Raw genomic sequence first — 21,743 nt, forward strand, 5'->3', positions numbered from 1 at the left:
GAATCTGAAATAAAGAATGATTGGTAGCCTACCAATCATTCTTTCATTTCCATAAAACAGGCTCACAGCTACGGGCACACAGCCCCGCCTTTCACCTGCACATCACAAAGCTCCAGGACACACCCCTGCGCAGCACGACCCAAGGACGGGTGACAGGCACTATATTCGGACACATTTCATGAGGAAGAGCCGGTGGAGGACCCGGCTCTTTATTTATTTTTATTTATTTTTTTATTTTTTTTATTTATTTTTTTATTCTTACTTCTACAGCAAGTTCACCATACAATCCGTCATGTGGGCACCTGATCAGAAATACCCACAGACAGCCATCAAAATCATCATCAAATATATCAGCCAATTTCCTCCGGAAAAAAATAGAACTGATCACCATATCACGTCAACAGCCTCAATACATAAGTATTGAATATATCTATAAATATATATCCATAGCTATACCTATATCTATAACCAATAATGCATATTTAAACATATAGAACAATGAGACCCGTTACAACACACCAACAAATACACAAACAAAAACAGATTCTCAAGAGACCCGTTACTACGTACCAACAATAAACAAAAACAGATTCTCAAGAGACCCGTTACTACGTACCAACAAATAAAAAACAGATTCTCAAGAGACCCGTTACTACGTACCAACAAATAACATATATACAGATTCTCAAGAGACCCGTTACTACGTAGCCTACCAACAAATAACATATATACAGATTCTCAAGAGACCCGTTACTACGTACCAACAAATAAAAAACAGATTCTCATTTTTGTGCGCACATACATAAAAACAAATGTTCAACAATCTGGGCCGGCCCCTCGGCTTTCCTCTCAAATAGTAACTCACACGCCAAATAAAGATTTAGATGAGAAGAAGTTGTCTTAATCTCATTTGTTCCCTCACATGTCAAATGAAGAATTTAAAAGAGCTCACAGTCACTTGGCAGCTCAAACTTAAACTGTATCTATAGCCTATAGAAATATACATTCCTCCCTCCCTCTCTTTTTTTTTTTTTTTAATCCGAAACAAAACATAATTTGGACTGCATCTCTATGTCCTCAACTAAAACCAGCAACAGCCGTCCCCGCATTTTAATAGTACTTTACAGCCTGACAGCATTACAACCACACGCAGGGAGACCAGGGCCCAAGTCTCAACCCCATAGAGCCAATATGCTCACCTCGCCAGCCGTTGGGGAGAAAGTTGAGTTCTGGTCCACTGCGTGGGCCCAATGAACCATCCAGAAGCCCTCTGTTCGTCGACGCCATTTTGCAGTATATTTTCTTGGGCCTTTACTCAGAAAGCCGCGTTGGTAGTTAGTTGATGGAAGAAGACACAGTTGAATGCAGATGAGGAGGTCTCAGGAAACTTCTCTTTATTAAACAACAAAACTCATCCTGCAGTCAAAACGAAGCCAATAAGAATTTAAAGTGTTTGTAGCCAAATCTATGAAGACGTTCCTTTGCTATAGAGACCCGACTTTTTCCAGAATTGTGGCCGGTTTTAACCGCCACTCTAAGTGAGCTGATTGGTTCTTTAGGACAGTACGCCCTGCTCCTCCTAACACCTAATTGGTGTACCCTAACTAACTCCACCCTAATAAGTCAGGGGACATCTGGGTTGCCCTCTGGCCCCCAGAGGACATCCTGAGTCTAGTCATCACCTAGAGTCGATATGTCACGTTGGCCAAGAAGTCTGATTCAGCAACTTTTAAGACAATGCTGATGATGATGATGACCAGGATCAATAAACTACTGTTAACTCTTAGCCAGACTGTCTTTGATTAACTCACAAAACAGTCACCTTTGTGTGAAATTTGAATGATCTACAGGTCAGCCTTGAGGGTTTCCTCCTCAAGCAGCTGACATCCCTGACTTTGCCCCCTGCCTGATGAGGCATTGTCGCTGTCCTACTCTGTAGCAGTAGACCTTAATATAAAATGTATAATAACATAATACACTACAGTAATCTTAGAATGTGTCATAACAAAATACACTACACAGCCACAGATATTCTGCTTTACTTTTCATTAAAAACTATTCAGATCTTCACAGCGATATATGTATGTGGTTAGCAAAATATTTTAAGTAGTTGGATAAATGTTGAGAGAGTGAGTGAGTGTGTGTGTGTGTGTGTGTGTGTGTGTGTGTGTGTGTGTGTGTGTGTGTGTGTAGCTATCATTTTATAGCACAAACAAAGTATTTTACTGGGACTGGTGTGAAGGATTTTTGATTTATGTATTTAAATGTTTCTCTGCACAAATCAATAAAGCACAACACAAATAGCTAAGGATAAACCACAAAGTTATTGGCAAGGAATCACAGTTTATGAGTCAGGCATAGGTACTACTAACAAAGAAAGCTTATTTACACATGATTAACATTATGAAAGCAGCCAGTTGTTCAAAAGAGTAGCTAGAAAATATGCACCATGGAAGTAAAAAAAAATGTTTTATATCAACAAGAAGATAAATGGTCTTGGGAATGCTGAGCCTGCTTTATGTTTGTAGGAATTTCATGGCAGGGATTTTGTTTGATTGGGTAGCTTTAAAACTCACAGTATATTGAGTGTGTTTTTGTGTTAATCCTTTTTTTCCCTCTTGGCTTCACCATTCCCAAAGACAGTGGTGATAGTAGGAAAACTTGGCATTTGTTAAAAACAACAACTGTACACTTATATTATCATGAAAATTCCAAAGAAAACACAAAAAAACTGTTACTTTTTAACCTATCTTTGATCAAAGGTCCCATCATTTTATTTGTCAGTTTAACCAGGGAACAAACATGTTGCTCACTATCTTTACTATTTTGTACATTGCTAATACTATGTCAACTGTTCTTTGGTTTCTATGAAGAATGCTAACAACTATAACAAACACATTGTAAAAAGTAGTTTCACAATCTGTGAAATAATGTATCCAACTTTCAGTGAATTCAAACTTGATGATTTTTTTTACCCATTTGAAATTGTCTAGACCTTAACAAGGTTAAAGCAAAAAGAAAGGCTACAATAACAAACATTACCTGAATCACATAGAATATAAACAATCAAGCAGTGAGTGTCCGTTCTGTTTACAACAGCACAAAAACTGGTCTCCTTTCAACTGCCTGGCTTCATTGGTTTCATTGTACCACAATTGTGGATTGAAAAAAGTAGAGCATTCTCTGCTTCATCGTCGAGGATCAACACAGCACATATTTGGAATTTTTGGTGATTCTACAATGATTGTTACTACCGAACTCAAGATAGGGATAGACAGTTAACAAATCCCTGTCAGTGCCTTGCTGTGCAGTCTTAGTCCCAAACACAGTATATGTAGGCTCCTCTTCACACCAGCAAAGTCCACTGATCCAAAACTGTTTCACATTACAGGCATTGTCATTATCTTCGTCATTGTCATCATAGGCTTCAACGTTGTTGTCATCATCGTCCCAAGAGGTGCGGGTTTAGGAGAGAAAGAGGGGAGCTCAATGGGTTTTGGTGGATTGGTGTTGCATTTATCTCAGTGTGGACAGTCTCTGAGGCAGCAGAGGGGGCTTATGAGTAGTGTGTCCCAGTGGGTGATGGGTAAAAACAGGATGTTGGGGGTGACATGATGATTCACATCTCGGTGTCAGCCACTGGGTTCTGGGTGGCAGAGTGTCCGTTAGTGGTGGGGGAAGGGTTGGTCCCATTTTCTGGTGGCGACTCCCCATTGACGTTGGGTTTGTCGAGGGGCTCCTGGGGCAAGGGAGCCACTGACACCAGGGTATTGGCCTGGTTCTCCTCGTCCACCTGGAACGATTCGGCCTAGGAAATAGCAACACAGACAACATTGACTTGAGATCTCATACACATACAGATTTTTGACACCAACATGTGCCATTTGATTTTACTGTTCAAATATGACATGAAAACAAGCAAGAAAGTGTTTGGTTGAAAACCGATTTGTTTTGTTGAGGCGTTGTTCAAATACAAACAAATGCATTCTTTGTTAATGAGGTTTATGGGTTTCAGCTGTGTGTGTCCTCAAAAGGGTGTTGGTAATTGCTTGACTGTTGGGAGGACCAATAAACATGCATGCTTGTTGTTGTTCTACTTTCCTTCTAGCTGAAAATATGAACACTCCGTAACTGCATTTGTTTAAAATCTGCTGAGTTGCGTTGTTCGTTGGGAAACAACTTTGAAGATAAAATTTGATTTCTCCCACATATACCATATATGAGACACCAAACCAAGGCAATTCAGCAATCTGTTGTTCCATCCAAACTATTACATGGGAGTTCCCCCATATGAAAATGCTTTAAAAAGCTGATGTAATGCAATGAGCTTCAGGAAAAATAAATAAATCCAACTAAAGCCATCTGAAGCCCCCTGGCAAGTGGTCGAAGTATGAAAAAACAGAAGGAACTCAAGGCTGCTTTGAGTTAAGGGACATTTGAGTCAAGCTGGTCCTTCCTTGAGTCAGGAATTGGCCAGAGGCTAACCATACGTTTGACCATACATCCATATGTATTTTTTTTCAAACAAATGGTCAGTTAACTGGATCCTGTGGGGCCAAATTATCTCTGGTTGGATCAGTAAATGTGCGTTATCGCTTCATGATGTTTTTGATGATGTTTTTCTTTACTCAAGCTTTAAACACTCAAGGGGGCAACACGGTTCAATAAAGAAATCCCCATGTAGTATTTACTTTTAGGTAGCCACTGTCCTCGACTATCCAATAGCTGATATCATGCATCGTCCATTTTAAAGTAGCTTCATCAAGATGATAATCAAAGATCTCAAAACTATTTATTTTTCTCGTCATGCATTAACAATGTGACACATCTACTCTAAACTACTCACCAGCCTGACTCCTTTGGAGTTCTTGCGGTGGGTCTTGAAGTAATAACCAGCCACCAGCAGTGCAGCCAGCAACAGGCCAGTCAGCAGCAAGGAAACCAGAACCAATTTAGAGTTTGTCCCCCAACGAGGAACCGCCTCCTCTACGTTAGTCTGAAAACAAAAATTAAAGCAAAATAAGAAAAGTCCAAACCAAACAAATCTTCACTATCTGCATTGACTGACTATGAAATACTGTACATGAGAATATTATATTTAAATACAGTAATACACATTGTGTGTAATTGTTTTACTGGAGGAAAGAGATTTTAATTATATAGACACTGTCTTGTTTAGTTTTACTGTAAAAAGCCCAGCCAAAGCCACTCTTCATGGAGTGTGCCTACAGAATTGGCAGCATTTTGTCTGTCAGTATCACACCAAAATGAGGCCATTTAGCAGACTGTGGATGGTATAATGAAGACAGAGAGTTTATCTGACACTCACTGGTAATTTGATTATGGGGTAATTTGGTATACAGTTGAATAAAGAGGAAAGCACAGTGTGACAGACACATCAATAACAAAGATTGTTCCCTAGGTAATAACAAAAAAGGTTAGCAGCTGACGGGTGGAATGTTTGTGGGCTTTTTGTTTGTCACACAAACGGATGGCAAATATGCCAGCTTGAAGCCTTCGGATAAGTCTGCAAATGTGTTTTTCTTCTCCCTAGTGTCAGTCAACCAGCAAATGTATGGGTGCTCGCTGAGTCTATTTTTTACCATTTGATGTGTATTTCAAAGGCACTTTATTGTGCATGGATATTGGCTGGACATGTGACATTGAGTGCCACCTTGGTCCATGCCTTGGCTATGCCAATGGAAGAGGTATAAAGCACTATGCATTTAGAGGGGAATCGCACACCTCATCATAACACTGCAGTGAAAAGATACATATAAAAGTTTAGAGTGTTTCTTTGATAGAATATTAGCAGTTATTGTACCACATCTTTGATGTTGTCGTTGTTGAACTTGTCAGCCATGCCGGCAACATCATCTGCAAAAAACAAAAAAATGTTTTTCTTTGAGTTTGACAGTACATTTCTAATGATATATAAGTGGAATATAGATGCTACTTAATAAGAAGTAACCCTACAGTGATGAAAATTATAATATTATTGTAAATCAGTATTTCGTTTTAGAGGGAACTTATTTATCTTGCTTAAACAGTGAATATTCGCTGAAGGCTTCGGAGGTTTAACAACAATGCGCTTTGTCCATTCTTATTATTTGGAAATAATTACCACAAAACATAACTGACCTTCAACATATTGTCCAGATACCACTATTTCGTCTGTGTTGTCCTCCTGGTAGAGTTGGAGTTTACAGTCTTCACCACACAGCTCTTGCAGAACACTTTCAATCTTAACTTTGGTGTCTCTCTGCAAGGATACCAAGATTAAAAAAAAAAATTAGTATTGAAACATTTTTCCTATCAAACACAATCATGGTTTAATTTATCAAATTCTACACTGTGAAAAATCCCAAATGGTTACATCCCTACAAAATCACAACACTTACTTTCGATAGCTCCTTGGATATTTCTGTACATCTCCTGTCTATAATCCAATAATGAATACCCTAGCACTGTGCACAATATTTTCCCTGATAGAATCTGATCCAAGCATCAGAATCTGCCCAACTATAGGAGGCCTTAAATCCCAGCTCAGGAGTAGACAGATGGCTGGAATGTGACGGCAGGACACAGTGGCCTCTATCTGGAAAGCTTTGTCTTAAGAAGCTCTTCAGGTGATCTTTGAGTTTATGTATGCATTGTCACTGGTCTAAAGATTGTCTTTGATTTTCTGCTACCGACATAGCATACATTGAGACAATCGGTGAGCCAAATCATTCCTTGCGTCTTCTGAACACTTCTCCATTTGTAATAGTTGTATTTGCAGAAATGTCAAAACATTGAAGAATGTACAAGTTCTTCAGTACAATACTGTTAAAAGAAAGCAGAAAAGGACAATCCAGACATATTTGTTTACTGTATGTATACAATAACTCAGCTGTATATGGAGCTGATTAAAACCATTGATGTATTGTTTTAATGTAAAACAAAAATGCATATGCTCTCTGGCTATATGAAAGTCAGAGCCAGCTGTGATTCCTGTAGACATCAAAGCTGTTATCCTGAGTCACTGAAGAATTTGTGTTTCAAAACACAAACACACACTGCTTCTTCAAGCCTCTCCATACATTACACATTCTGCAGTGGTTGGCCCACCCATTGTGCTCCCCTCCCAGCTCTATCCATGGCCTGGCTCTCATGCAACAACAACCTCTAGGACTTTCTTCTCCCACCTTCGAAATACACATAAAATTGGAAGGACACATTTTTTTCTGTAGCTTCACTGATTTATGGGCATCACAGTCATAGCCACTCAAATGAGGAAGAATTTCCTGCTGAGCTTAAGTTTGGCAGGCTGCTGGCCAATTGGGAATGGCATCAAAACCAAGCAAGAAGACTATTTTTCCATTCTAGTGCAGTTAGTTGTTCTGTGTCTAAGTGCATGAATATGTTGCCCTCTTGCTGGATCATATCATATAACACAGCCCTCTCTGCTGTATCGTCAAACTCCCTAAATTGAAGATAGTCTAAGCAAGACATTTCTTTTCTCTTTCTGGTCTGCCACACAAACAGATATCCATTCTAGACCACTTATAAACAGGTACAATTTATGAGCAGGTAAGTAAACAGACAGAAGGGGGTGTTTTCTGCACTTACACAGGTGGAGGAGGCTTTGAGCTTTAGAGTGACAGCGTTTTTGTCCTGGACCGCCTCTCTGCTGACACAGACAACATCTTCCTGTGGCACCGGCTGCAATGAGAAACCAAAACTACTTAATAATCCGATTACTTTTCCTTCAAACCGTTCAGCTCATCATAACTGCTTCATATCTTCAGCCAAACTATACAGAATCATTATGGATTATATTGACAATAATCTAAAAGGAAATCAAAATGTTTACCTATAGCACAGCATAATATTTAAATAAAAAACCTGTTTGAGTGTTTCCTCAGTTGCACTGGTTCTAAGATTGCTATCAGTCATGAATACACTTCAAAGTTACATCCAATTTTGTCTGGAGGCGCAACATTTGTAAACGAGACCAAACAAAGGTGTCACGTGGAGATGCACTTCTCCATACAACATCTTACGTACATTTATGTTTTCATGCCAAAAATACCACTGCTCTTCTTTCTCTGTTTAGAGAAGAACTGTTTAAAAAGTATAGTTGTGTCTCAATGTCATTGAAAAGTAAAAGCAAAATATATGTTTCTCAAGATAAGTATTGAATAATATTGATTTTGTATGAATAAGGCTATAATATTACTAATACCAGGTATCAGGAATATGTTTTACGTGCATTAGCCTACAGATACATCTACACTGCTTATTATTCACCACCAGTACAGCCTACATCATTTTATGAAAGATCTGAAGGGACTACTTTCTCTTACCCGTGGTTTGTTATTCGGGCCACCGTCTCCTCTGGGAGGTGCAGGTGCTGGGGTCTCTGGTTCCATGACTGTGGGCATGGCAGTATGTATCTCCACTACGATCTCAGTTCCCTGGTCAGCTGCCGCCCCTGGAGCTTCAGGGCCACTGTCTGTACCATCTCCCGTCTGTTCTGTAGTTGGTTCTGCTGTAGTATATTCAGTGTTTTCTGGAGAGTCCACAGAAGGCAACACCATGATTTGGCCTTCTACGTCTTCTGGCTCTGCAAAAGCAATTCAAGTTGAAACTGTTAATGAGTTGGATATTAAACCAGTACACTTTTCGGTAATACTTTACAATAAGGTACACAAAATTGTAGTACCTACTGTAGGGACACATGGTTGGGTATGGCTGTGTTTACCGATCGATAAATGAATGTATATAAATGGATCTCAGTGCTAGTATGAATGTATGTATAGTATGTATGTATATGAAAAATACTATTGGTCAATTCTTCTTACCAGGAGCTTCAGTTGGCTTTATCATGTCTCCTCGAATATATTCCTCTGCCTCCACAGGTTTGTCTAACGCTGTGTCGTCCTCTTCCTGTGCCATGACTCCTGAAAAATCATATTAAAAGTTTAACATCAACTTGTTAAAAATAATAATAATAATACTGATTTAATAATTATAATTGATAATTGATTGGATTTATATAGCGCTTTTCAAGGTACTCAAAGCGCTTTACAGGGTTCCAGGTTCAATTCGTTCACACACAGTCATACCGGTGGTGGTAAACCATAGTAGCCACAGCTGCCCTGGGGCAGACTGACAGAAGCGAGGCTGCCATTCCGCGCCATCGGCCCCTCCGACCACCACCTCAAACATACAGCAGTCATACACATTCACACGAGGCAAGGTGGGTGAAGTGTCTTGCCCAGGGACACAACGACCATGACACAAGTGGCCGGGCGGGGATCGAACCGCCAACCCTAGGATCATTGGCCAACCAGCTTAACCACCTGAGCCACAGTCGCCCCAAATTGAATTTAATTTTCATATGATTTACATAGATGCAATGGTGTACAATATTAAAATAAACTCCATCACGTACTGACTCCTACAAATATACTTGTGATGAAGCTTAGTGATAAGCGACTGTTGTTACTGTTTATATTGAGTGTTTGTATTTAATAGCCCACTTGTGGGCTTATTCCTCTGCTGAGCAAATAAACCTTCCCTCTGGCAAACGCTCTGACCCCCTGTTCACTCCCACAGGAACCAATGCTATGTGCTTCTCAGAAATATATGTCAGCTCATAGCAAACATGCTCTGCTTTGCTATAGTAATATAATGGACTTGTGCCAAATAATTTTAGCAGCAAAGAGTTCTGTTAAGCTTTTAAATTTCCCTTTTTGTGATTGTCTGTCTGCATCTCATAGCTACTGTATTTATTTATTGTGTGCCAAATTCCACTTTACCACCTAGCAATAATCATTCATTAATATACAGTTATGACATTAATTGCAAACACTATTGGAGACAGGTTGGCAGCGCAAAAAGTTAGGCTTTGACTGTGTATGGCCTTTCCTTAAAAAAAACAATCATTGGTCTGATTGGTTAAAGGTCTATCAAATTGCGTAATTAGGCATTTTGATCTACGTCTGTTGATAACGCCTCTTCAAACTCAGAAATGAAAACACTGATTCCAGACCCATGTTCAATCGTAAATAAGATTGAGCTGCAGGCATGATTTGATAAAGATGTAATGTTAGGTGGTAGTTCAAAGCTCGGGTGGCCTGCAGCTTTCACCAGTCCTAAAGTCAATTATCATCCTGGTGTAGTGTGTGAAAGCTCTCTGGTGTGCTCCCAGTCAGATTTCTGTTTGTGCCAAGAGGCCTCTGCAGTGCTGGAAGGTTAGGTAATAGATCTTGTTGCAGTGGATAACTGAAGCTCTTAGACCCAGGGATCACGTCATAAAGTAATTTACTTTGAAAAACCTCAGTGAGAAAGATTGCATTTCAAAGATGCTGCGGTTACAGTAACACACATTAGGTCAGGCATCTGGGGATACACAAAGCAAGTTTCTAGTTAAAGAGAATGGAAGGATTTTCCAGCAAGCCTGTTAAACAGTTGAATGCCCTGATTAAATATAATGCTGAAAGGTGCCAGTTATAATGATGCCATTGAAAAGACAATTTTTTCCATATATTTTAATGGTGTCATAGGATATTGGACCTTTTCCCTTTACTTTTTTTTATATTTCTTGTCAGGTTCTTTCAGCTATACATTATTTAATTTGCAGAGCTGTAATAGACTTGATCACTCCCAGAACGTTTTTTTTTATTCTCTTTTGCTAATTTATAAAATATGCTACCTACCCCACCCTGCAGTCACTGTACAGCCCTCGTTTGCTCAGGTCAAATTACAGGGTGGCATTCAGAAGCCCAGATTTCCCTCTCTTTCTAACAACAACAACATTACCTCACTCCATAACATTCCCACAATGCCTTACTTCTGCAGAACTCATTACTTCTCACTCTCTCACAGTGTCATTCCTTTCTGTTATTGCAGTGTGCTGCCCCCTGTTGAACTAGATTGTACTAAGGCATGCGTGTCAAACATGTGACATACTGTATGTGCCTTTGTTTACATTAAGATTGTCTATGACTGCTGGATTTATTTTCAGTTTGGACATATGTGACTAAATATCTTTACCCAAAATATGATGTTAGATTTGTGAGCACTGCAATATGTTTTTAAACATGACATTTTCTGACTTGTGTTTTAGAAATTCAACAAAACATTTATAAATGATTTGGTTTGTGCTAAGTAATCTGATAGTAAGTTTTCATCTGGTAATTATCTGGAGTTTAGGGTGACCAATAAATTATCTTTTTATGGTTTGATAGTGATGGTATACGAGTGAAATGTAAGAAAACTTCAAATAGATAACACATTTCTAATTCAATTTATGTAAATCATCTTAACATAGCATACTCATTGCATGCTTTTTGTCTTCCTTGTTTTATATGAGTTGTTGTCTCCACATGGTCAGCTCACTGTCTATTGTCGCTATTTTCACACACATGGCACATACTGCATATTGCCAGTGTCACACATGTCCACTGACTTCTTTAGATAAGTCGTTGTGACGGACGGATGCCACAAGTACACAATAGCACTCTTGTGTGTGCCGTGTCAGCAGGTGGGGCAGTAATCTCCAAGGAGGTATTCTGGTATGCTTAGTATTAGCAACTGTCCATTGCAGCTGTCTGTCATACAGTATCTGCACTGAGAAAATAAACTCACACTTTGAACCAGTTAGAGAGTCACGAACCTCAAGGTGATTCTACACTCTCCGAACCCATGTGAAACCTACTAATAAAGGACAGGAAAGCTCTCTTGTAGACATGCTCAACTTTCTCTACAGAGCCAGAATGTTGCAGAATTAAGCAGCCCATCTCACTATCCCTTGCGTCGTTTAGTTTACCATTAGTAGCATTAGCGTGGGTGCGGACCAGTGACAGGTCAAGGACTCCCTGACCTTGTTCTGTCTATTAGAACTCCGGTCTGCAGCGTGCAGCCTACAGCTGCCACCCCTCACCATCTCTGGGTGGTCTGTCTGTTTATTTTACTGGAAAGGATGAGGTTCAAAATGGGTGACATGGTTGGACATAAATCACGTTTTTTCTCATACAAATATGACACACAGGAGTACGAAAGTGCAGAGGATGACATGTTTTTGTTTTGTTTAGCTCTGTGATCAATGTATGTCATTGGGTGATTTGTAACTAACTGGAGAGTAACACGGTCAGTGGTGTAGTAAAAATAAAAGTCTAAAGATGGACGCTGTGGCTGATGGGTATGTTTAGTTTTCAGTGACAAATGGAGTTAGGGGATGTCTCTGATGGGATTTGGGGTGATATTGTGGCAAGTGACTGGAAATGATTGCATATATTATTCTTAATTAAAAGAACCACAATATAATTGGCCTTTTTAGTTTGAAGGAATGAGGAAAAATCCATTCTGTAGAAAAATAATTAGTTTTACTACTCTTGTGCTAAATATGTCATGGCGTTTCAAGCACACTGGTAAAACTCAGCTTCTTCAATTTTTACATGTGCTAGTTTAGCTTCAGACACAATAACACATCGCCTGTTTTGTTTTGTTTTTTTACAACACTGCCAACACAGGCAGTAAACTCTGTCCAGCTCTCTGACCATGCATAACTCATTACACACAAACAAACATTCAAAGCAGAGCGCGGATGGAATGAACCCTTTGCATATAATTGCCTCTCATGGCATACATTTACAGAAACAACACAATGTGAGTGAGTGCCTTTTTATTGTTTTGTTTTGATTGTAAACGCAAGCGCTTCAAGTCTTGCTGCTCATTCATTCTAGATTGCTTTCACTTGATTTTGTTCATTACTTGTTTGCTTTGCTATACTTTGTATTTACTGTGTATGAAGTCAAGAGGAAGTACCCATCTTACATTTCTTAATTTCCTTTGAAATTAGTTTGCAGACCTGTATCCACTACCCTGCTCCTTGCTACATGTCAGCACACTTCACGAGTGTGTCCTCTGAATCCATCACCACCTTTCTGCCCTCTGCTCTCCTCTCACTCCCTCAGCAGGGGCCACAGCTAATGGTGATTTTGCACAGAACCATTCCACTTATATATGCATGCTGTACATCAGAGAGATTCACAACCCCCTCGACCTCTCAATCGACTCCTTATACCTACACAGACTTGTCTTCGATTCCTTATTCTTGTGTAATGTTAAAAAGTGGCCAAGATTGTCAGTCAACAGGCATATGTCTTGCTGTCATAGCACAAACATGACAGGCCTAATCAGCCCTGACAACATGAGTTATGCAGCCTGGGCTCTGACTCTGTTGCTCCCTCGAAGATTTTCCCACCATATTGCTCTGAGTAACGGTTGCGGCCTGGAAATGCTCTACCCCTGCACCCCCCATCTCTTGGGACTTGCGATGGAGGATGGAGGAATGTGGCAAGACAAGCCTGCAGTGCAACGCCCTTCTCCCCTCCCAACCCTCCCCGGCTGCTCGCCCTCTCCCTGTCACGCACAGCTAATCCAATGGAATCTATGGAAATTAGATGTAGGCTTCAGCCCTCACACCTCCCACACCATATAGTGTAATGTAAAGCAACCATCCAAAGGCTATATTGTAAAAGCTACACTTTCTCTTCAGTGGCCCCAGAAAGGTATGCCTGCTCAGGGTTCGACATAACGTATAGCCCGATGGCCCGGGGCCAGTAAAATCATATGCAGGGCAAGTTGATTGGCCAGTCACTGTCCCGCCCGGGCCAGTGACTGGCCAATCACAGTTCAGTATCTTTTTGTAGACTACATCATGGTTCATTGAAATGCGCGTTCAGAGTCGTAATGAAAGCAGTGTTTATTTAAGACTCAATATAATAAACCTAATATAAAATATATTTTTTAATGAAAGGCCAGTGGACAACCGATGCGTGGGCGTTTTGACAGGCGGAGCAACAAGCGGTTGCACTCTCGCTCCGTTGGCAGAGCTGCCTACCGTCCGCCTGCGAGTCGACAAATCAATCGACTTACTCTGCCCCCTTTCTTTCTTCCCACAGCAGAGGTTGAGGTACAGCAAATGATAACTGCGCTTTTCCTTTATCTGCCGCCGTAATGTTACAGTATTTGCATCCAAGCCCCAATGGTAATACAAATGAGAGGCGTTATTTAAACGCTGTGAATGCGTCTCCGGTGATTGTGTCGGTTGTAGACAGAAACGAACGGAGGGACTCCGCTCACTGTACAGGTAGGCTACAGTATAGTCGCGCAGTTTGGCACTGTGTTTTCAGGCTCGAGACATTCAATCAGATCGCGGAAGTCTTTCCCATTGAAATCGCTAACGGGGAGAATATCCCCGGTTATTATTTTAGCAACAAACCACAGTTCATCTGCGCGGCGGCTCACTCGCTGGCGAGATCACACGGTGAAACGCTGCTGTGATCGGACGAAGGCATTGTGTGTTTCTAAGGTGATTTAAAGTCATAGTCTTAGACGAGCGTTTAACTTATGCTGCATATTTTGCACTGCATTGTTTTTTATCAATAGTTTGAAAAAATGGTCCCACACCGGACTCTTATAGCCTATGTGAAGCTGACACTTCATGGAGAAGTGACACTCCTGCAGCGCGCTCACGACCAGACGTGAACTCACATACACGGTGAAATCTCCCATTAAAAAAACGGCATAACCCACTGATTTTCGGATTTCTATTCTATTTTTAAAGTCAACTTGAGCGCAAGTGGAAAACCGGTCATTCGGTCGACACATTCACATCCCTAATGCATATAGAGAAAGTAATAAAAACAGCCTACCACACAACAAAAAATTATCAGACCTTCATCTCTTATTTTTTTTTTATGTTTGAACATGACTTCTGCAGGTGAACTATTCATTAAACTGCCCAAATTCAAGAATAAAAACAACCATCAAACTACTGGACTTTAAAATACTGGCCGACCCCTTCAACATACTTTCAGTTGTAGGCTTCTAATTCAATATGTTTGCCTGGTTTTATATTATGTGTATGAGCAATATCAACATTTCATATAATTAACTAAAAGAAAAATAACCAAATCTAAAGGGAATATCTATACTGTTACAGTATAGATATTCCCTTTAGATCTGGTTATCTTTATTTATTTTTCTAATACAGGTATTATAATTATTGACACTAAATTATGAAGAAAAAAAAAGTGTGTGCAGGGCCAGTGAAAATATACAAGGGGCCAGTAAAACTCGGATCCACTGGCCCGGCGGGCCAGTAGGAAAAAAAAGTTATGTTGAACCCTGCTGCTTTCGTTCTCTTAAGCTTTCCAAATGGTGAATGTAATGGCAAAACATCTACATGCTCCACATCATGTTATCTTTACATCCATTTCTATATGTGCCCAGTACAACTTCTATGACCAGACTTGTTCTAGTACTGTGAAGGACAGAAATAGTATTTATGTAAAGTGTGAATGTAAATGTAAGGCGCAACTTTGCATACCAACTTGTAAATGCAGTCGGTGCACAAATTCATCTGCAATGACATAACATATCAAATAGTTCACCTTACAGGATGCGTGTCTGATACATGAAACTCTACCTTTTAGCATCAAGTCCCAGCTACATGTCAAGGAGAAACAAATGTCATAAATATGGCCCCCAGCCTGTCCATACCTCTGTTGGGGAAAAGACTGTGTTTTGTAATGGTGCATGTTGAGGTAATGGTCTGTACACGTTGGTGGACCACCGTGTCAAAGTCCAAATGATTGAGGTTTGACCAGCACCTATCCTACCACACGCAGCGTGAATAGTTACCTCATTACATAGTCTTTTCATTGACTTTTTCTCTGATCTGTGTATCATGTTTTTAGGTTATTGTTTTTTCTTACCACTGGCAAACCCCATTTTTTTCTGCTGGTTCGGAAGCTCAATGTCATAACGGTTTCGGCTGAGTGCATGAACAAACACTATCCAGACATACTGCCTCCTGTTTTCTAACAGGGTCCCATTTACTTATTCATCAGTCTACAGGATATGTATTTATGAGTCTCTTAATGCATCTACTCTCGAACTTGCACTGTGGTTGCTTTCCATCCGTTCACCAACGATCAATATAAATCGATTACAAAACCATTATGTCTGTATTCAAGGCATGAGTAGTATTAAAGTGGGATTTTTGAATGGTAGTTTAAATGTAGGTTTTGTTCAACTAACTGTGATTATATGCCTTGGTGTGCCCAATGCCCAATTGAACTGCCATCAAGATGAATTTTCCTTTCTTCGGCAGCCTCTTGTCCTGTTTCAAATTTGTAATGTCAAAGTACCTCTTTAGATGTTCTCTGACATCACTTTGGCGTCAGTTGGACAAAAATTACTTTCAAGAGCACACCTCCACCGATCCCTCCCACACTCAACCACAGCATGGATTTTGGAAGTAGACTAGCAGGTGGAGACCAAATAAGTATAATCACTGTGATACCTTATTAATTGTGTGTTTGTCAATCTGGCCTCCCATAATTATGTAATTGCTTTGATGTTGTGAAAATGCACTGCAAAAAAGATTTATTATTGTTATGGTCGGGTTTACTTTTTATATGTATGTATCTCATCTTATTCAGCCACATTTGTGACTGCCTCTTTTTGTCTTTTCGCGATAGTATTGTGCTTTTTAATGAAAGCAACATTCATTCAGAGTGTGTTCTTAATCAGGAGTGTTTTCACGATTTTACATCCTGCTGCTCTGAAATAATCAAAATGTGAGAGTCAGGAGTGTGCTGAGGAATGTGACATTGGAGCCTATAGTCCCTTAGGGTTAAACATGCTCTGCAACTCTACCCTCTTTGAAACAACAGACTGCCGACCCTGCTATCTTGACCCACCACCCCCCACTGGGCCCCCTCCTCCCCTTCGTTTCTGTCACGCCGATTAATAGCAGAACCCAGCCCATTCTTCTCTCTTGGCAGAAAAGAAACTGGAACTCATGGTTTCAATCAGGGCCCGTGAAAGAACCACTTACTTCACCAAGCGCTGCCCAGCTGCACCCACCCCAACCCAGCCCCGAGGCCACTCCAGCTCCTTATCGAACGCATGATGCCTATTTCTGGGGACCACAATCAGGAAACATGACATCTGCTTTCAATTGGGAACATTATATCAGCCACCCCCCTCTCAACACACGCACGCACACACACACACACACACACACACACACACACACACACACACGCTCCACCGCCATGTGCTTTACCTGGAATGAGCTTGTCTGGTTTGAGTGTACGCAGGTAGACTGTTGGGGGATCCTGTTGCAGAGGCAGACCTGGGCGTCAATAGCTCCGAGGCTCAACATTGACTTTGTCCAGAAAGAATTTGAGTCATACTATATCTCTCAAAGATCTTGCAGAGTAATCACTTGCACACACATCCAGGGGGTGGTGTTATAAAAATTAAAAAAAAACATAATAGGCGCTGAATTTCATTGCACGTGCAAGTTGCACATTAGTTGCTTTTCATTTTGACTTGTCACAGAACATGTTGCCATCTGAGACTCAAGCTTTTTCTTTCCTTCCTCACTTCCAAATTTATAGATAAGGGCACTTCGGCACCTTCTGGATGTTTGATAAAGCAGATTGTTTGGCTGTACCATGCCAACGCCTTTTGTATGTTCAGACTCGCAGAGTAAATGCAGTCTATAAGTAGGGATGCTGGATAAAGTTCAAAGACAAAGCTGCTGGAAAGGCAGGGTTCTCCTATTAGGACAGGATGAAAACCATTATCCCAAGTAATTGAGGATCTTTACACCTGTGCACCCAGACATCTACTTGCCAACACTGATGCACTTTACTCTAGGATTTTGCCTCAGCTCCCACTGTGTCACTTTCCTTATGAGAGGTATTAGCATTCAGTTGTTGACATTGTTTCTGAGGTTCTTCGGTGCATCTGTCACTTCAATGAGCACTACAAAAACAATGATTTCCATAATAACATGCTTTGGGGTTGGCAGCCAAGTTGGGCTGGGTTTGGTGCTTAACTAGAAAAAATCCTCAAACCACTTCACAGGACAGGAAGAGCGTAACATGTACAGTATTACTATTATAATTGACCCCTCTGAGGGAAATTGTGATTTTTGATATTGGGCTATTTAAATGAAATTGACTCAGTTAAAGAGAACTATTAGAACAATGGTCTAAATCTGTACAGTTTAAAAAAAATCAAACTGAAATCTTGTTAGAATGATGATGTCCAGTTGACACGGACAAGTTAATTCAAGCATCGTTCAGTGCCTGTGCACAGCTTCATCTCGTCCCACTCCGGGCTTTTCCAAAAGAAGTCTGCTTAACAAGCTCCACAGGGGTTTCCCCCTGATGTTTCTGATCATCTCCTCTTCAACCTCTGCTGCCACCCCCCCCCCCCCCCCCCCCCCCCCCCCCCCCACCAGGTCGTCTGGGTAACCGTTACGCTCCCTTAACATCTGTGAATCCGCTCTGACCTCATCAGGGTAAAGTTGTACAGTTAGCCCATCTCTACCTAACTTACATAACTCTTCCCTGCTCCCTTCTATCTCCCGGGTTGACAAGACAGTTTAGCAAGAGGGATCTTTGTCCGGGTCTGGAGACGGATCCTTTACCATGTAGTTTCAAAACAGTTAAAACTCAAGTCGTCTTTTTCTGTGCTCTGACTCCCATCTGATATCTGCTCCACTGCCATTCATATCTTGTCACGCACATTTGGCACAACTGCAGCGTGTCTCATGTTCTGAGTTGGTTCGTGTAAGTCACTTGTGATTTTCCGAAAAGATAAACACTGCAATGCACATCATGAGATTGACCCCTCCCCTCCCCATAAAAGCAGATGTAGCAGTCTCTCATTGGTGATGATCTCATTCCTATAAGCTATATCCCCTGAACAAAACAGAAGGTTTCAATTAAGCAATCCAGTGTGTGATATATTTCCAGCCACACAAGAGAGCACAAGATGATGGCTGTAGTTCATTTCCAGCTAGATTTCTTGACATTTTGCATCTGCCTTGTGTTTCTTTTGACTTGAGCTCGGGTTATCCATCTAATATAATTCACATATCCTTTTTTTTTCTATTAATCCATCCCTTAATTTTCTTCCTTCCACTGCAGACGATTTATGCAGTAAAACTGGGGTCATATGTAATCAATCACACATCCATATTTACCTATGTATTTACAGATTAGCAAGCCCTTGAGCAGTATATTTGAAAAAAACATAAGCATACGGATTTGGTCTTGGTTTTGAGTAAATATAGATTTCTTGAGTCATCAGTTGTTAAGGCCAGGACACACCAGCCCGATAATCGCCGTTGTCAAAAAAAAAGACGAATCTGTTTGGTGTGTGCCGTGACGTCGGCCGACGTAGAGGTCGTCGGGCTTGTTTTGAGCCTGTCGGCCGCCGATTGAACATGTTCAATCGGCGGCCGACCGTCTTTCATTTGGAGCAATTTGATTGGTGGAGGGCTAGCGAATCAGTGAAGCCCGGAAGTGAGGCGGGTAGCACAAACAGCTAACAACAGCTAGCCATCGTTTTAATGTGTTTGTTCGTTTCGTTTTGAGAGTACTCACATGCATCAACCCTTGTTGACTGCACGACACCATGCTCGACACTCTCTGCTAAAAATTGTGCTCTTATGGTCCATAAATATAAATACGTATTTCTATCTATGGTTGCGTTCCGAATCGCATACTCTTTCTTTTTTCTATTCTACATACTACATCCGACGATAAAAAGAATCTAGTTAGGATGCAGTAGGCATACTATTGGGACATACTTTACTCTCTTATTTCATCATAATATTGCGCCTTGATCTTGCCTCTTGCTTTTATATCCGTCGCATCCCCGTTTGTTTTCATAACATGGACCTATAGGCTTCGTCGATGTTACGTCACTTCACGTGCGCACTGGATTGTGGGTCAGAATCGCCCAAATAGGATGCACTTTTCAACACTAACAATCTTGGCCGCATGAAGTAGACCATCCGGGTATTCTAACCATCCTAAATCTGGCCACAAGAATCGGGACATCCTAAATCTTTTTTCTACATACTATATAGTAGAAAGTATGCGATTCGGAACGCAACCTATGTTTATGCTCTAGAGAGATGTCCAATCATTTCCGGCTTTCGTATTTTTTCGGGCCACAATACAGATTAGCGCCGCCTGCTGTTGTGGAGACATTACGTCCCGCGAGCGTACGGAAAATAAACAGTCGTCTCGGTGTGTTCTTTGGCCGCGACGGGAAGACTGGAGCTTCCTGAAACGGCCGATTCCATTTTTTGCGTAGTCGGAACATGTCGGACTGGTGTGTCCTGGCCTTTACTTGTCCTTTGCTTAAACTAAAGTTTAACAGCGTGCACACCACATCCCTGATGTGGAAAATATTTTAAAAAATTGTGATTAAAGTAAAAAGTGTTTTCATCATCAAAAGTGCTTACTAGCTTCATTGTTTCTGGTGACATTACCATATATTGCACAAACTGCCCAATTTTGATTAGCCACACCCAAGATAATGTGAAGATGTTATGGAGCTTAAACAATAGAAGTTGTTCCATTCCAAAAAAGCAATTCTCCTGTTTGCTTTTCTATTGTAAAGACATCTCACCCATGTGAACCACATATCATCATAACACTAAGGTTAACATCCTCAGCCATCCATGATGCCTCACTTAAGCTCAGCACAACCACATTTGAAACACACATTAACAACCAAACTCCACACCCTCCTCTCACGCGCGCTTCAACTGGCCTCACATTACAACCAGCTAAATATAAATACCCCTTTTAAGATCATGGGAATCAGGTTGTTGAAATAGCAAACATAACTCCAGGGGATTCACAAATCGTTTATGCAGAATAGTGAAAGGCAAAAAATGAAGAAGAAAAAAAGCTCAAAACGTTATTTTGGGAGCATACTGTAAATTCATCAGTCTCCACTTGAAATCCTCATGTGAGACTACCCTTTGCCTCAATATACTCACAGAAACTGGCATTTCTGAAATGATCCCTTTGTTTGCCAAGGTGCATGCACTCCAAAGCAATGTGTTTCTGTAAATGGCTTATATATATTCTAAACAAATAAAGTTGCATGTGATGTATAGATTTGTTTTCATTATGGAAATAGTACATTAGCATTCCAGAGAGTAAAAGGGTTGTAGGGTTAAAACCTGGATTCAACTAAAAGACTATTCAAACAAACACTCCTCCACCCAACCCCACCCCTCCTGGCCCTCCCTCTCTCCCTCCTGTAAGTGCCAATACGATATCTGAGAAGTTGAACCTCTTTGCATTAAGCATTTTTTTCTCTTTGCTCTTTACTGCTTACCGTTTAAGAGTGAGGCGATGAGAAGCAAAGTGAAAGCCAACATTTTGCAGGGCCTGTTTGTCTTGCGCGCGGAAGATGCTGCCATTCTCGTCCCGAGCGAGCACACGTCTGATGGGTGGGAGTGAAAAAGAAGTGGAGAAAAAGAAAAAAAGGGGTATAGCTGCTTGAACCAGAGCACTTTAGGGTTTCCTCTTACCCAGGCGGGACAGGGTGGATAAAGCATCACTTGTGTTCTGTCAGTTTTTATATAGCCCCCCCCCCCCTCCTCCTCCCTTACTGAGGCCCAGCCCTACACCCTGTATCCCACTGGTTACTTTAACCCTTCCTCTGTGCCCCCACCTCTCTAGGCCAAGCAAGGCAAATGGAGGGAAGGAGGAGAATGGGCTCTTGTTAGGAGGCTCTGCATTTAAAACAAAAAAATGTGTCCAGCATTCCTTAAATATCTTTCAGTGTTCATACTAATATATACATTAAGTGTGTGCTTAGATTCACTATAATTAGGCTGCAACATGTGTGAA

At 40.9% G+C, this 21,743-nt stretch overlaps 1 protein-coding gene across 1 annotated transcript; it reads right to left on the minus strand.

Moving 5' to 3' along the window:
- Positions 1-2,248: 2,248 nt before the first annotated feature.
- Positions 2,249-21,424, minus strand: LOC307250111 (uncharacterized protein). Its single transcript, XM_080027070.1, has 8 exons — positions 21,226-21,424; positions 8,847-8,945; positions 8,349-8,608; positions 7,612-7,704; positions 6,142-6,262; positions 5,825-5,877; positions 4,847-4,996; positions 2,249-3,808 (listed from the first exon to the last, which is right to left on the minus strand). Exons 1-8 carry the CDS (start codon positions 21,308-21,310, stop codon positions 3,620-3,622), a joined length of 1,050 nt encoding a protein of 349 aa, XP_079883196.1. The 5' UTR covers positions 21,311-21,424; the 3' UTR covers positions 2,249-3,619.
- Positions 21,425-21,743: the final 319 nt, after the last annotated feature.

The sequence above is a fragment of the Ammodytes marinus genome, assembly GCF_949987685.1.
Source record: "Ammodytes marinus genome assembly, chromosome: 4".
NCBI classification, from domain to species: domain Eukaryota; kingdom Metazoa; phylum Chordata; class Actinopteri; order Uranoscopiformes; family Ammodytidae; genus Ammodytes; species Ammodytes marinus.

Excerpts from the sequence above, each read along its gene's own strand:
- LOC307250111 (XM_080027070.1), bottom strand. The coding sequence starts at position 21,310 with ATGGCAGCATCTTCCGCGCGCAAGACAAACAGGCCCTGCAAAATGTTG. Across the intron at positions 7,705-8,348 it reads GCCCGAATAACAAACCACGG|CCGGTGCCACAGGAAGATGT; the intron begins GTAAGAGAAAGT and ends TTCTCATTGCAG. Across the intron at positions 6,263-7,611 it reads TCAAAGCCTCCTCCACCTGT|AGAGACACCAAAGTTAAGAT; the intron begins GTAAGTGCAGAA and ends GTATCCTTGCAG.